The 17,645-nt window shown below is 38.1% G+C and overlaps 1 protein-coding gene across 1 annotated transcript; it reads left to right on the top strand.

Moving 5' to 3' along the window:
* Positions 1 to 48: 48 nt before the first annotated feature.
* LOC106052559 (UDP-glucuronosyltransferase 1A8-like) lies at positions 49 to 11,814 on the top strand. Its single transcript, XM_056011745.1, has 2 exons — positions 49 to 159; positions 9,414 to 11,814. Exon 2 carries the CDS (start codon positions 9,420 to 9,422, stop codon positions 10,953 to 10,955), a length of 1,536 nt encoding a protein of 511 aa, XP_055867720.1. The 5' UTR covers positions 49 to 159; positions 9,414 to 9,419; the 3' UTR covers positions 10,956 to 11,814.
* The last annotated feature ends 5,831 nt before the right edge of the window (positions 11,815 to 17,645 follow it).

Genomic DNA, 17,645 nt, shown 5'->3' with positions numbered 1-17,645 from the left:
GAAATATACACATGCTAATTTTCTTGAATACCTGACTCGAGGCATCTCAATAATGATGGTATGTTTAAACCGATGTTTAAATTGAGACTAGTGTATTGTATCGAAAGTGGCCAGTCTTATGTCTTGTTACTGTGATGCTTTTGTAAAAGAAGTGAAAAAGTAAGTCTTGATGTTCATAAGTGTTGTCTGTTTTTAGATAGATAAATCAAGTAATAATATATATATCATATGTATATTCAACCTTTTATTGGTTTATGATGAAACGCATAAATAACCATGCAGTGCACTTCATTGTACTATCCAATGAGCAAGCCAGGGCCGGTCTTAGGCTACTGCAAGCTATGCAGCCGCAGTGGGCCCCGCGCTTTCATAGGCCCCGCGCGATGCGAATTCTAGGTGTAAATTATTATATTAAACCATTTTGACTTAATATTAAAGGGTTCTTGAAATTCTCCTGAAATTATCAAATATAAGAAAAAGTCATGAAAATCTGCTGAAATTTTTAAAATCTTCTGAAAACTGATGAAAATCTCCTTAAAACAGACAAAATTATCTTTTCGGGGTGTCATTCAATATCGAAAACGCCAATCCTACTGGCGATTAAAAAATACAAAAAACGGCATTGTCACCTTTCATTTAATAAAAATGTAATGATAAGCCGAATTTTAACCAAAACAAGAAGTTCTAATACTTAATTTACTTTAATAGTCACTGGCATACAAATATAGATTTATATCTATCTCTACCTCTTGAAAAAAAAACTGCGATAATTTGTTAGTCGATAGTAAATCTAAATGGCAGATCTGAATGTTTATCGGCTTTTTGTTGGAAAAACTACTATCTTCTGTTGATTGCTCGTAAAGTTAATTTTTGACAGTGATTTTGTACTTAGTAAACTATAAATAAAATGCAAAGACGAATTTATTTTCTAATACAAAATCTTAATTTTCACTTATTTATCCTTATCACAACCCAAATTAGGCCCCGCAAAATCCGTTTCGCATAGGGCCCCGCAACCTGTAGGACCGGCCCCGCTCCACAGTCACATGAAAAAAGTGTTCGAGATGAACCATAATCGTTCTACGACTGACGGAGGCCAACTAAACATTCTTGTACTCAACACACACAGCTCAACTTACATAATTCGAATAAAAATGTATTTTAAGCGAATCAGAACTATTATATTTTTTTTTTAATTTTTTACATGTTTAGGATGTTCCTACGGCGTTGGAGATTATCAACATCCTAGTCCAAACCTCTCGCAGGGATGGCAGCGGTCTTACTGTCATTTCCAGTGATAGGGTCACTCCGAACTCGCGGACTAGAGTCTCGGCCGAAGGCCGCGTACGCGGAACCTCGGCCATTTTCCTATTGTCCTATAAACTCGAAGATGGCTACAAAGTCCAATCCTCACTTTATACACACACACACACAATTGAAATTTACCTCAATAAAATAAACATTGTTCTAAACAAAACAAATGTAAATCTTAACTCTGGATTGTGTGGGGAAGAAAAAGAACCAAATAAAAAAACAGAACTTGAAGTTGAGATGGACCTTCCTACCCACCCCTAAAGCGCTGAAAGTGGCATCATAGCAGTGACAATCAAACAAAACAAAAGTTCATTTCAAACATAAGTCGTAACTTCAAAAGGCAGATTGATCTTGTCCACATTTTTTCTTATTCCTGCTGAAATGTTGAATACTATTGTGGTCTGTTTGAAATGGGGGTCGGTGGGTGGGAAGAGAATGACCCGCTGGGTCAGACTTGTCAATTCATGAGTGCCGTCGGCACGTCTCTGTTTCCGTGTGCAGCAGACGTGTCTAGAGTGAAATGATGCGTGTCAACTGTGCTGCCTTCAAATTAAGGGGAAATAAATATAAGTAGCATAGGAACAAGAAGAAAAATAATTATTATTATTATAGTAGTTTTAAAAATTATTCTTGCATGCAAGCTGCTTACAATCCTTTTTTTTTTAATCAAAGACTTAGATGATTCTAACCAAGTTTAAACATATAGTATGAAATAATAAATTCCGGAATAAAATCAGTTTTATTTAGTCGTATTTAGATGCCGGACTTGTACATTTTTTAATGTGAGTGGATGCCATTTGTATGGTTTCCATTAATTTTTTAAAGTCTGTGATACCCAGGATGATTCTTACCAATTTTAAAAATATTATAGGAAGGATCACAACAGAGAGAGAGACCATTTTTGTTTAGTAAACACCAGTCATATCCAAACAATTTTAGGAAGGGGATCAAAAAGAATACAACAGACTCTTTGGTCATTATCCCCCTCCCTCCCTCCCACCCAAAAAAATGTCGAAACCAATTTTAGCTAGCTTCTGCCGACTCATGCACTGTGGGTCAATGTTTCATTGGGTTGAATAAGATGGCAAAGAGGGCAGGAAAAAGCCTACGGGCCGTATGTTGGAAAAAACTGACCTCCACAATATGACATTGTGTCATTACACTTAGATCAGCACAAGTCTATAATGACATTGTGTGAAGTAATCACACTTAGGTCGAGACAGAAGTACATCACAGTGTGATAGCATGTCATCTATATATTGTCAACTCATCACATTTAGGTCAGGACCTAGAAACACACCACAATAATATTGTGTCAAGACATCATAATATCACGTAATAAATTTTATTTTAACATTAATAAAACAATTCATTTTTTTTTAATTAAAATATATTCAGAAGCAAAGTTATATTGCAGATTTTTTTTTTCCTTTCGCAAACATTCGACCGTAGAAAATGAGACAAACAATGACCTTTTAGGTCAAGACCTTATCTAAATAGTAAGAGTCATAACCTTAATTATCTGTAATCTAAATAAAAAGTTACGTTATAATCTAAAAAAAGAAGAGCTCATTAAATCATAATCTAAATAAAAGAGTTTCTAAAGTCGTAATGTTAATGACAACATTTGCTGAATTCATAATCAAATCAAAGAGTGAAAGAGAGAATATAAATTCACAAGTCGACCGGCGGCGTAGCTATTTTGCTGGGCCAACCATAGGCCACTGCAACCTATGCGACCTCAGTGGGCCCAGCACTTTTCTAGGACCCGCGCTAATTTTAGGTGTATAAATTAATAAATTAAACCATTTTATAACTTTTAACAGATTTCCCGCGGCCTCCTGTCAGGAGGTCCTGGAAATCTCCTGAGATTGCAAAAATACGAAAAAGTCCTGGAAATATCCGGAAATTATTACAATTTTTTGAAAACTCATACAAATCTGAAATACACAGACGAAAATTCTCTTTTTTTTTTCGCTCTTAAATTACCTAGGATAACTCCCTCCGTCCGAGTTGCAAAAATAAAAGAGTGATCTTCCCAATGTGTCCAAACTCTTGAGCGTGCTCTGTCGCCTCGATAGTTACTACAGAGTAGATTACTCCCCCCCCCCTTTTTTATTTAACGTGAGGTAGAAATAAAAAAAAAAGAGTGATATTGCAACGGTCCTGCCCTGGTATTTTGTGACAACGTGTTCTCCCCCCCCCCCAACTGTTTTCTTGTTGACTATCCGCAGAGTGATCTTTCCTCTACTCCTTACTACTCGACAAATCTCTTGAGGGAAGAAGAGAATTGTATATATTTAGATAATCTAAATTAAAAGAGTTGAAGACATATTTTGTTGATAATGTTATAAGTTATAATCTAAATAAAAATAATCTTAGAAAGAAATAAGTTTACTAAATATGCAGAAATCTAAAGGATTCTTAAGAAGCTGAGTTGACAACTATACTTATTATTAGTCATGGCTTCACCATATTATAGATCTAAATAGCTGGGAGAGGGGGGTATTATTATACAGAAAAAAAATATAATACAAGTTTTTAACTATTTCTACGTAATAGAATTAAAAAGACGTTGAAGAAATGAAATGTAACATTCAAACTAATAATGTAACACAATAATATCATGAAATGAAAGTAAAAACATGAGAATTTGATAAAGAAAAAAAAGAGAGAAAAAAAAGAAACATGCAAAAGAGAACATGCAAATCAGGGCAAGGTTATTAGAGATACATGGGCCTTAAAAGTGTGTGTGTGTGGGGGGGTATATTGAGGTGTTGTATGTGCAGTCATTGTTTAAAACGATGCAGTAAAAACTGTTGTGAATGCCTGAGAGTGTCACTTACCTTACGGCTTATTAGACTGCTCTCTCCAAGCTTACAATGGCAGACGTCAATTGCAGCAGGAGATAGAAAATAGCATCATAGAGTGTGTGTGTGTGTGTGTTTGCGTGCGTGCGTTATATGTGCGTGCGTTATATGTGTGTGTGAGAGTGTCCAGGACCGGCCTTAGATAATTGGAGACCCTAGGCAAAGTGAATTTGATAGCCCCAAATGAAATATAAAAATATAAAATAAAAAGCGGGGAAAAAAATGGAAGCATTTTATTTAAAAACCTAGTCAGTAACTTTGGGCACAAGTTTTGGCTATTTTTCTTTTAAAAAAATTGCTGTAATTGTTGTAAGTCCTTAGCGATGCCCCGAATAATTGGAGGCCCGAGGTATAGGTTGCTGCTTGTTTTCCTATGCCTAAGACCGGCCCTGATGTGTGTTTTAAGTGCGTGCGTATAGTAAAATAAATAATAAAAAGGTTCTTGGGGCGGGTAAGATCTCTTAGATTAGGGGCCTATGTGTAAAAAAAAAAAAAAGAAGAAAAATAGAAGAAAAAATATTCTGCAAGAACTTTGCATATTAGTTCTAAATTAGATCTAGAGAACGAAGAAGATCTAGATTCTAGTAGATAAGACTAAAAAAATATAGAATAGATCTACATATCATTGAGGATCGATCGAAGACGTGACAATGCTAATAGTGCCTAGACTCATTGTTTATACTATTTATAGATTTGATCACATTCTAGATCTATATATATAGATCTACAAACAGTTATAATGACAAATAGACTAGAGTCTATAAATCTAGATCTATATTTCTTCATTATTTGTAAGATTTCATCAATGCTTTGTGTTATTTCAAGCCTATTCTACATTTAGATCTAGATTATAATCTAGTTCTCGAATCTCCTTGCCTATGCTACAAGCTATCCCACAATTCAGTAGCCATACAAATCTGCAAATAAAATCTTACGAGGTTTAATGTTGGTTTTTCTTCTATTTTGCTTCTAAGAAAACAGTCCTACCTTTGCGTAATAAATAATCCAATCTGCTCCAATAATCCGTGCTGTCTCAATAATCCAAGTTGTAAGGAATATCCAATAGTTGAATCACATTAAATTATCCAAAAATGTAGATGATTGAAAAAGAAATATTGCACACATGAACACCAATAACAACACGTCTGCTTCCACTCAAGGTCTAGGTCAAACTTTTTTTTCCCGTGTCTCAAACAACAAGTTAGCACACAAAAAAAAACAATTTCCGGTCAATGCAATGCTTTGCTTCGCTTGAATGAATTAGGTTATGTGTAAAGCTTTTATAGCAGTTGGGATTCGTTCAATATAATGAAAATAAGGCTTGTCTTCGAGTCCGAAGATTAATTAGGAATGCAGTATTTCCCTTGGTTACGCAGTCCCAGAAGCGACCTTCATATTATGCCACAAACAACGTGGAAATTACCATTTTCCATTTCAGTAGATTTAGATTTTCTTTTCGCCGTCGACGTCTGTCCTCGGCAATAGATCTCCTTTTGGCTTTAAATGTTTATCCCGCGGCCTTTGAAAGTGATCTCCAGCTGTCTCGTTCCGAAGCCGCCTGTCATGAAAGAAATTTGACAGTTCTGAAATAAAATAACTGTTGAGTAATGCTTCAGCGAAGTTAAATTAAAATATGTTTAAAAAAAAAAACGAAAAAAAAAGGGCGGTACATTTTTAGAGCCTATCTTTTATAACAAGGTCTACTTTTGAATCTATTGTAAAAGTAAGTAATCTCGAGTTGGTGTGTTAGGGGTGGGAGTTGGGGTAGAATATTGGTGTGCAAATTAAACGGCGATATTATCAGTATCCCTACCCAAACTGGGCCCTGTGCAATCCGCTTCGCACAGGGCCCCGCAATGGTTAAGTCCGGTCCTGCTATTTAATGACGAGTGAGTACAGAGAAGATTAATTGTTCTCACAATTGCAGACTCTTTGGCCCACCAGGGAGGGCAAATTCCACCCACTGATCAGGCTGTAAGCTTTCATCAAGCCCTGGCTATAATACAAAAAAACAGAAATGGAAAAGTGGTTTGAGTGCTGGGACAAGTCCCAAAAAGCCCGTGGAGTCTGGGAGCGCACGAGGAGCCCTGACCGAACTTCCCCGTGGCGGAGGCTGTCCAGGCCTGAGAAAGCTATTATAGCACAGTGCAGGACAGGCCACTGTCCTGTTGGCTCATATTTCTCGCGGCTATGGCCAAATTTTGATTCACGGTGCCCCCGATGCGGGGAAGAAGAGGAAACCGTGCCTCATATTCTGTTTGACTGCCCCAGACTTGCTGATCTCCGTCTCGACAGGTCTGGGAAACCCAAAATTCTCGACCTGTATGGCGACATTTATGCACTACGCAAGACAGCAGGGTTTCTGTCCAGGGCTTTTGCAAGAGAGGATTTGAGCCTCTCAAGCCCTCACTCTAATGGAGTTTGATGATGATGATGATGATGATGACTTGTTCTCAAAAGTTACTTGGGATAAACTCTTGTCCGACATGCAGAAATAAAATGGTGCATCCAGTGGGTCGGAAGGTCATGTCCACTTTGTGTCCATTGTGTGTCCACTGTGTGTCTAATGTACTCGTGCAATCAGTCAAGTGAGACGTGTGTGCGTTTTAACTGTAGCGATGACCTTTCGGTAAAGGAAGTCAAGGAATTGGTGGCTGTGTGATTTTATTAAACTCTCTAAGCACGCATTTATAAAAACCGCATCACAGATGAAGAGATTGGAAACAGGATTAATACAGCCATTGGACCCCACGAGGAACAGCTAAACATTGTCAAAAACAAAGCAAACTTAAACTCCATGGACACATCTAGGGCCGGTCCTTGGTCTTATCAACCTATGCGGCCGCAGTGAGCCCAGCACTATCAAAGGCCCCGCGTTTATTATATATGAATATTATTAAATTAAACAAATATAACTTAAATTACAGGGTCCCTCATGGTTTTACAAAGGCTCAAGGAAATCTCCCGAAATCATCAAAATATTTCGAAAAAAATAGACAAAATTGTCCTATTGGGGTGTTATTCAATTACATGAGGTCAATAATTCACGAAGATAGGTTGAACAAATTTGGCAATACTTGCTATTGCTTTTGAGCCTGATCTATGTAGAAAACAGAATTTTGATGATATACTGTATGACTTCGCAACACGCAAGCCTCGTAAAGTTAACTTGATCATGATATTGTACTTAGTAAAAAAAAATGAATAAAATGTAAAGACGAATTTATTTTCAAATACAGAATCTTTATTCTCACGTATTATCCTTATCTTTACCCAGACTGGGCCCCGCGCAATCCGTTTCGCATAGGGCCCCGCGCTTGTTAGGGCCGGCCCTGGGTGTAGAGGTAATTTGTTTATACGTATGATGGTTAACGAGAGTGCCATGTGGCCAGCAGAACGACCAACCGCCGTTACTTCCCCAACGCATCTCAGATACCCATTAGAGTTGGGTGGACTTGGCGACCTGTGAATTTCGAAATTCAAAATTCCAGGTTTTCCCTTTATTAAACTCAAGACCCGTTGGTTCTTATATCAAGCGCTTCGCTACTCATGCTCCACTCTCCAAATGCTGGCTCCAGGGCCGGTCCTACAGATTGCGGGGCCCTATGCGAAACGAATTTCGCGGGGCCTATTCGGGATTAAGGATAATAAGTGAAAATTAAGATTTTGTATTAGAAAATAAATTCGTCTTTGCATTTTATTCATTCTTTAGTAAGTACAAAATCACTGTCAAATTATCTTTACGAGATATTAGTTTACCAAAAAAAATGCCGATAAACATTCAGATCTGCCTTTTAGATTACTATCTACTAGCAAAATATCGCTTCTATTTTTTTTAAGAGGTTGAGATAGATTTAGATTTATATTCGCGCGGGGCCTATGAAAGTGCGGGGCCCATTGCGGTCGCATAGGTTGCAGTGGCATAAGACCGGCCCTATCTACATCATATACCCTATAGATTGCAAGGTCTATGCTAACATACGGAATAACGTGTTGGCAAGGCAACGCTTCATCTAACCTGTTGCGCCGTCTAGAAAACATCATAAAAAGGGCATCAAAATTACACTCACAATATTACCACATTTAACTCTTTCTCTCCGTAATTATTTATCACATTCTGGTGGAATCAACGCTGGTGTCGTCAGTTAGGAGAGAAAGAGTTAAAGGAACTTTTTGAACAAAAGTGTTTAAGAAAAATGGAAAAAATCTTGGAAGACAACGGCCACCCGCTCCATCAGAACTACGTCAGGTCGTCGCGAAGTGGGCGACTGCTGTCAGTCAAAGCAAGAACAGAGCGATACATAAACTCGTTCGAACCTCACTCGGTCAGGCTATATCACCGCCGCTCGTTGATCAGGGAACATGAAAAGGACCAAGATACCTGTGTGTAGTCGCTGAATGAACTCTTTATGTTGTGTCTGTTTTATGTTGTGTGTATTTTCTGGTGTGTTTTCTTTATATGAGAAAAGAGTCCGTGTAATCACAACAAATTTCCATAGCGAAAATTTACAAATCACAGCGATTAAAGGAAAGACGGGGAGGGGGGGGGAAGTAATAATAACAAGTAATAGTAACAAGCAAAAATGACAAGTAGGCCTACTAATAACAAGTACTAATAATAAGTAATTAAAACAAGTAACAGTAACAGGAAAAATAACAAGTAACAATAACATGTAATAAAACAAGTAACAATTAATAATAACAAGAAATGATAACAAGTAATATTAACAAGTAATAATAACAAGTAATAATAGCAAGCAATAATAACAAGCAATAATAACAAGTTATTATAACAAGTAACAATAACAAGCAACAATAACTAGTTGACTTGTTTTAATTAAATTTATAGTTACACTTCTTCAAGTTTGTTACTTGTATTTTGTAGACTTTGATATAAGAACTTATCAATTCCACCACAAATCAAGATGTTAGAAAGTGAGTTTATATTAGCATAAATCAAAATCTCAAAACAGGTCAAAATTTTGTTAATTATTTAATTAATTTGGTTTTGTAATATAAAAGATCTTATTTTGTCTTCCGTATGCATAATATACAGATTTATGCGAACTGTTTTGTTCTTTGATTATTAGAGATGTTTCTGGGTGTAATTTTAGGGGTGAGTTATATGTGACGTACTTTTAGGCCGCTAATAAACTCGCCAATAATACACTTTTTGATATTTTGATTCAGTTGTAAACAAAATTTCAAACTCTTTATTTTTCTTCACAGATCAACATGTTACTGCCCGTGATCAGACTGCTGCTAAAGGCTTCGATAGTCGCCCCTTATCTCTGTGGAGCCAAGAACGTTGTCATGATGCCAACTCCCATGACCAGCTATTTTATCTTCCACTCCGAAATTGGCCAAGCTTTAGTAAAACTTGGCCACAACGTTACCATTTGTGTTCCCGAATACCTGGCCAACAAAGGTCTCATCCAACATAAAGAGATTAATGTCATGAAATATGGGGATTACCTCGGGGACGTCGAAGACCATGTGTATGGGAAAACGCAAATGATTGATCGATTTTGGAATGGGGAAATTTTAACCATCAGCAGCCTCTTCCCAGTGCTAGAAATTTTTAAAGAGATAACTGACAGAGTTCTTACCGATGACTCTTTTATAAAATCATTAAGAGAATCAAAGCCTGACTTTTTTGTAATAGAAAATTGTTTATTTACTAGAGATAATTTAGTCTTGCCTTATAAGTTGGATGTGCCTTTTGGCCTTATTGGCACAGTGCATGACTATTTTCAAAGCAGGATACCGTTTAGTCCTGCAGCAGAGCCGTTATTTTTTGAACAAGGAAGTGACGTAAAAAGTTTTTCAGAACGAGTCCAAGCCGCCATTTTGTCTGCTGCTTTCACAGTGTTTGGCATGTTTTCGGACAGCGACGTTGTTTCTAGATACGCGCCTGAAAAGCCTTACACAACTATTATGGAAATAGCATTGAAGGCTGAAATATTTATCACGGAACTAGATCATGTACTTGACTATCCCCGAGTTGCTTTACCAAACACGAAACTTATAGGTGGGTCTTCAGTAAGTGAGGCGAAGCCATTGTCTGGAAATGTCCAGCAATTCGTGAATAAATCTTCCAATGGGATCGCTGTAGTGTCATTTGGTGGAGGAAACTTTTATATACCAGATCATATAAAATCTAAAATGGATGTCGCCTTCCAAAACCTAGATCTGAATGTCGTCTGGAGAGTAAACTGGACTATTGACAAACCAGACAGAATTTTAGCTTTGAACTGGATACCTCAAAATGACCTCTTGGGTCATCCTAAAACTAAAGTGTTTGTTTCTCATTGTGGGAAAAATGGTCAGTACGAGGCACTGTACCATGGAGTGCCAATCCTTTGTCTTCCTATTTATGCAGACCAATTTTATAATTCTAAACGAATAGCTGTGAAAGAATTTGGACACTATGCAGACATAAGGGAAATAACTTCTGAAAAATTAACGGAATTGATTCAAGAAATAGCAGACGATCCTAAATATAGAAATAACATCCAGAAAGCGTCAAAGTTATTCAAAGAACTTTACAAAGTTCCCAGCAAGGAAGCAGCCTTCTGGTTTGATCACGTGATGAAATATGGCGGAAGTTACATGAGGTCATCGGGTCAACAAATGCCGCTCTATCAGTATCTTCTAGTAGATGTCATGGCATTTCTTTTCTGCGTGGTCATCATTGCCATCTTCGTGTTATACTTCTTCTTACGATTGAGTTTTTATGGACTGCAAAAATCGAAAGTAAAAAAAGCTTAGTTAAAACCATAATAGCTAATGTAGTAGTAGAAATAAGTAGATTAATCTAGGCGTATGGAATGGATGGCCATCCATGTACGTACGCGCCTCTGAATTCTGAGTAGTCACATTTTAGCCATTTTTTTTTTATATTTTATAGTGAAATACATCTTCCAGTTATGTTTTTTTTTTTATTACATAGATGTAGATGTAATCAGAATCCAGGAGGGTGCAAGTGCACCACCATGAACCCCTTTGCGGGTGCCAATGCATTATTGATTCAAGAGTTAGATAAATTAATATTAAAGAAAATGTTTCGCATTGTCTTCAAAGTCTAAATCTAAAGGCCCATCATTAGAATATTATAAAGTGTAGTCACTTAACAAGTAGTGCTTTCACTGAGGTACAGTTGTAAAGATATGCTATTATTGTAACTAGAAAAGGCAAATCTGTAGTTCATGTCCAACCATGTACGATTTATTCTAGGTTTGTATAAAGTTTGTCTGTATAAAGGATCTCACATATTCTATAGCACGTTAGTCGTCACGATTTGTTTGTATTTGCACATAGCTATAGTTATTTTTAATGCCACAAAGTAGACTTTCACAAGACAATCTGTATACCAAGCACACAACAGTCAGTTCAACTTGTATTTTTTTTGTCTTCATCCTAAAACGATGCAAGCGCTGCAATGCAAAGAAGAATATTAGAACTGCGCCATAAGCGTTCATCGCCCGCTTGTCCATGGCGACGAAAAGCAATTCAGTAGTAAAGTTATTGACAGTTTCGGCAGCCACAGTCAACGTCTGCAGTTTTTTTTTGTTTGATCGAACGTAGGCAAGCACGGGTCTCACCGGATGTTGTACAGTGAAAGACTTTGTTCCCGTGCTTAGTTTCTCATTTGTTTATTTCATGAAAAAAAAAATTACTGAGCATTTAATATCGATTAGGTATGAGGGCCCGAATGGGGGAGGGGAGGGGCCACAGTTCTTTTTTTTTAAATATTAAAACAAGACAGTTGATGATACTCTTGCACCCCCCCCTGCGGGCCAGCATGTTGCCACGTGATACGCTCTTCAACCTTGGCCCACAGAAACAGATGACGTTTATATCGTCTGCCTTATTCATCGCGAACTATGAAAGCGGAAACAGACGTCCATTTTGTTTATGTTTTTTTTTTACAGTGAGCGGACCGGACCCTGACGTTGCGCTCTGTGTGTTATAGGTCTCTACCATTGTGGAACATTCAGACTTGGTCACGTGCGAAGAGTTCCCGGTCCACGCCTGTCAGGAAATATTCTTAAAACGCCCGTCGGGTTAACTGCGTAGGACAAAGTTGCCTCTGGAGGCAGATGATGTTAAGGTCATCTGTTTCTGTGGCCAACGGTGAACGAGCAGGGTGTCATGTGGCCAGCACAACGACCAAGCGCCTTTACTTTCCCCCAACTAAAGGGAGGTACCTATTAGAGCTGGATGGGCTCAGAGGCACCCTAAAAATCCCGAAATTTAAAATCCCAGTCTTCACCGAGATTCAAAACCGAGGACCCCCCAAGTTCGGAAGCCAAGCCCTTAACAACTCAGCCACATCGCCTACATGAATAGTTCGTAGTCAGTGGCGTGGCTGGATAGGGTGGGGGGGGGAAGAGGGGGGGAGAATTGAAAATCCCCTCGGGCGGGGAAACTGGGAGTGTAAATTTTGATTGTGATATTCGTTCTGATAATATTAAAACCTGTCTTTTTTATCTGCATTTCTTACCAAACAGATGACCCCAAGATGAACTTTATAAGGGGGGGGGGGCCTTAGCACTGACCTGCAAGGTCGAATCCTGTGGGCAGTGGAGACCAATAGCTATTTGCCACGTCGTACAGATCTGTGTCTCTATTGCCCACAAGTTCTGACGTTGTAGGTCAGAGTTGATGCCAGCTATAACGATTGGTCTCGTCTTCACACAAACTCTATAATCTCAATTATTTTCTTTGCTGCTTTTCGATTAATTTTTAAAATAACTATTTTTTTTAAATTAGAAACTATAGGAAGTAACATAAATTTTTTGTACAAATACTTAAAATTTCGAAATTATATTGTATCTAATATTTAACCTTGCATATGCGTAATTCATATTTATCGAGACAGAGAAACTCTCTGGAATTATAACATGTGAACAAATATCTTACAATGAATTACTCCTGGGAATGGATTCATTAAGGTTAAAAATACTGTAACATGTTATTATTTAATTTTATTCTAAATAAGGCTTTTTAATGTGCTTATTTCTTTACTGCTATCTATGGTTCAGATCTAGAATATGACAACAGGCCCAACCATGACCTCGCAATGCCGGCCAACATCTTATGACCCTTCAAACATGGGCGCCCTGAGGGGGGTGCAAGGCGCCTATGTATATCATTAATTGATGGCCAACCATGTACATGCACGCCTTTGAATTCTGAGTAGCCACATTTTAGCCATATTTTTGTATATTTTATAGTGAAATATATCTTCCAGATCTTTTTTTTTTATATAGTAGATATAGATTTAGTCAGAATCCGGAAGGGGGGGGGGGTTGCAAGTGCACCACGATGTACCCCCATCCGGGTGCCCATGCATCATTGATTCAAGAGTTTAATAAATTAATGTTCAAGAAAGATTTCCGCATTGTCTTTTAAGTCTAAATCTAAAGGGCTATCTTTGAATATTATAAAGTCTGTAGTTCATGTCCGACCATGTACGATTTATTATAATCTTGCACTTCTTTGCACTTCTTTGCACTTCTTTGCACTTCTTTGCTCTATAAAGGGGGTTAAATATTCTATAGCACGTTAGTCGTGACTATTTGGTTTTATTTTGCACATAGATTTAGTTATTATGAATACCACAAGGTCGACTTTCGCAAGACATTCTGTATGGTGATTTAACAGAAGGCAGGAGATCCGCTGGTCCCCAGCCGTTCAGCAAAGTAATGCCCCAACGGTTCTACAAACTAATGCCCCAACGGTTCAACAAACTAATGCCCCAACGGTTCAACAAACTAATGCCCCAACGGTTCAACAAACTAATGCCTCAACGGTTCAGCAAACTAATGCCCCAACGGTTCTACAAACTAATGCCCCAACGGTTCAACAAACTAATGCCTCAACGGTTAAGCAAAAGTAATGCCCCAACGGTTCAACAAATTAATGCCCCAACGGTTCAACAAAATAATGCCCCAACGGTTCAACAATCTATTGCCCCAAATGTTCAACAAACTAATGTCCCAATGGTTCAACAAACTAATGCCCCAACGGTTCAACAAACTAATGCCCCAACGGTTCAACAAACTAAGGTGTAGGTAAAGGAAGTGGCGTAGCCGGGGGGGGGGGGTTGGGGTTCAATTATGTTCCCTTTTTCTTCTGATTACATCAGGTCCATAAGCTCGTTTCGAAACTGTTATATCTTTGACATATGCTGATAACGCGCATAACCAACACCCTGTACGGCAGTGCTGAACAACTGAAGAAAACAGCACACACTTTTTTTCCTTAGGCACAGTCTGCAAAAGAGCTGACAGCTCAGCAGCAATAAAGCTGGCTAGAAGAAGAAGATGAAGATAACGCGAATATTTATTCGTATAGCATTAGGGCCTCTTCTGGCCTTGTCAGAATGTTCTTTGTGCAAACATTAAATAACTTTATCCCGATCAATTTTGTTGTTGCGTAGTGACACTACGTTCACTGAGCAACTTGACCACAACACATATGTTTAGAAGCAAGCATCGTCTCAACAGACAACACGTTTAATAATCATAATAAAATAGTGCATAATAACTTGGCAACTCCAGCCATGGAGATACATCACTTAGAACCCATTTATATTACATCTCGTATCTCTTACACAATACATACATCTCCTTACTCTCAGGAGTCCAAAAGGTAACTTTGGTTTTCAGACCAATAATGTCTTCGTAAATAAGGCACGAGATAGTCAAATGACTATTAACTCACTTCATGTCACATTGAATCTCAAACGAGTATGTGACAGAAACCTATGCCAGATGTTATGTTCTGGTGCCTGGGCTGTAAATTGTTTGATAGTTAATATCGAGCCTTTCCCGTTTCGTGCAATCTTTAAGCGCGCGCGAGAGTTGTCATGTTTTGTACACCTTCAAATCAATGGACCTCATTCACCAATCGTAAACAAACAACATTTAGTCACGTGATCTTATTGATAAAACAATGAAAAAAAACTGTCACGTGACAACCATCATGAATTAAACATGAGATCGTTAATTATATAGAAGAGATAAAGCATCACATGGCTAAATGTTGTTTGTTTACGATTAGTGAATGAGGTCCATTAACTTCTGATAAGAAGCAACTTAGCATGTAGTGATTTCACTGAAATAAAGTTTATGAGGATAAGCTAGATATAATTGGAATAAACTGGAATAAGCTAATCTGTAGTTCATGTCCGACCATGTACGCTTTAATATGGGCTTGCAATTCAAAATTCTGTAGCACGTAGTCGTGACGATTTTATTTTTCATTTGCACATAATTATAGCTATCATTATATTTAGTAAAGGCCTAGAATATGATAAAATGTTATTCTCTTTTTGTCTTGGAGGAAAAATTCTAGTCAGCTGTCAATTTGAGAAGATCTTTGAATTGGATGGCTGCCTTGTCGTGCGGTTTGCGCGCTGGACTGTCCTTCAGATTTATCGATAGTCCAGGGTTCAAAACCTGCACGCTCCCATCCCCCGTCGTTTTGCGGGAAGTTTGGACTAGGAAGTAATTATCTTCAACTCTGAAGGAACATCCGAAACATGTAAAACATTTTACAAACAAACAAAATAACATCAAGACATATTTCATTGTATATTTCATAGACAAGATATTTCGGGTGTTTATAGTTAGGCCTACTAATAGTGAAACCAGACAAACTGCTTTATGTGTAATCAGTGCCTGCTTCTAGTGTGCTTCTGATGTGTGTTTTAATTGTAATCAATTATTCATCTGTTCTTGAACCAGTTTCCGTGTTGTACGTTGCAGTCTGTCCATCTTAGCATAAGTGGCCGCTCAAAAGCACACCAGCAGTCACATTAATTACATAATAAAAAAAACAAATTGACCATGGTGAGGAACACTTCAAAATGGCATCTTGAGGAAGGCAAGACTATTTGTAATAGACTAAAACAACATGAGCTTCAATAAACACAATGATTTTATTAGTCTCTATTTATGTTCTTTACTCCAGCGACTTGTTCTCTAAAACTGACCTCCTTTTACACACAGTCCTGACACACTGCTGTTCACTCAACCATGTACACTCAAGGTCCACTGGTCATTTCATACACAGGCACACACATTGCACTACCAGCCCCTCAAAACACATACACTTACTATCACATCTCCCTTCTTGAAAGCTTTGAGATATCAATGGACCTCATTCACCAATCGTAAACAAACAACATTTAGTCACGTGATCTTATTGATAAAACAATGAAAAAAAACTGTCACGTGACAACCATCATGAATTAAACATGAGATCGTAAATTATATAGAAGAGATAAAGCACTACGTGGAATTTTCTGGTGATGTGGCAGGTCTGCAGCAGTACCGCCTTCTGACAGGCAACGAAGATGTTCCTAGGAATGTTATTATTATTATTATTATTATTATTATTAATATGCTCGGGGGAAAAAATTGACGCTACGACTTTGACCCATAGGTGGAAACTTGCATCCCCCTGCAAAAAATCCTGCGGGCGCCCATGAACACCCGACATATCTTGTCTATGAAATATACAATGAAATGTGTCTTGATGTGAAATGAAATCTACATGTTTTTAGCAGCTTGTTGCCCAGATACTTAACTACTATTAAAGACGAGCACATCAATTTCAACACATAAAACTAGTCAATTACTTCATACAGACTTATATAATTGCTTCTCGCGTGACTTCTACTGTGACCTAATCACTTCTTTTTACATCGCTACTTTTCTAAAATCTTCTAACAACTCTCAGGTCGACCGACTACTAGCCTACTTAGTTACTAGACTTGGATTTCCTTCTATTTTTTTTTTACACGGCTACTACAGCTTGACTTTCTTCTTAAATGGCTTATAGCTTTTATCCGTGGTTCAATAGAAGCGGGTCACAATGTCATCCTTTCACGCTCTATATTGACCAAAATCACCTAAATATTAGAAACTGCTACAGGACTACTATTTTACCAGTGACTCAAATACAACAGAACAAAACATAATATTGATCTTATATTTAGATCTAGGCTATATAGACTTAGGCTAAACGAGTAGCAAAACAAAACCCCCGTGGGGGTGATCACGGGTTGGCGAGAGCCCACCCATTGCATGGAGCGGGGTTGAAAGGGAGCCCTCACGGTCCTCTCGATAATCCATGCGCCGTTCCTCAAGGGGCCTTTTACACCAATGGCGAGTCCTCCACGGTTAGCTTGTTACAACATAGGAAAATGGCGGAGGTTCCCGGTGCACTCGGCCTTCGGCCATGTCTAGCCCATGCGTCAGGGGCCAGATGCATCGGAAATAGCAATGCTTTACATAGGCATTGACTTTGGTCTCTTCCAGACAGAACTGTGCGTTCACACAGATGTTTTTTTTTTTAATGTTTGGCGCTCAAACAGTTTTTTTTTTTCAAACTTAGAGATCAGCTCAGCTCTTAAGACGATCAAACGGAATGCCATAAGGGTCTTGA

Source organism: Biomphalaria glabrata, chromosome 15 (genome assembly GCF_947242115.1).
Source record: "Biomphalaria glabrata chromosome 15, xgBioGlab47.1, whole genome shotgun sequence".
Taxonomy (NCBI): Eukaryota; Metazoa; Mollusca; class Gastropoda; family Planorbidae; genus Biomphalaria; species Biomphalaria glabrata.
This window is presented reverse-complemented; position numbering and strand designations above follow the sequence as displayed.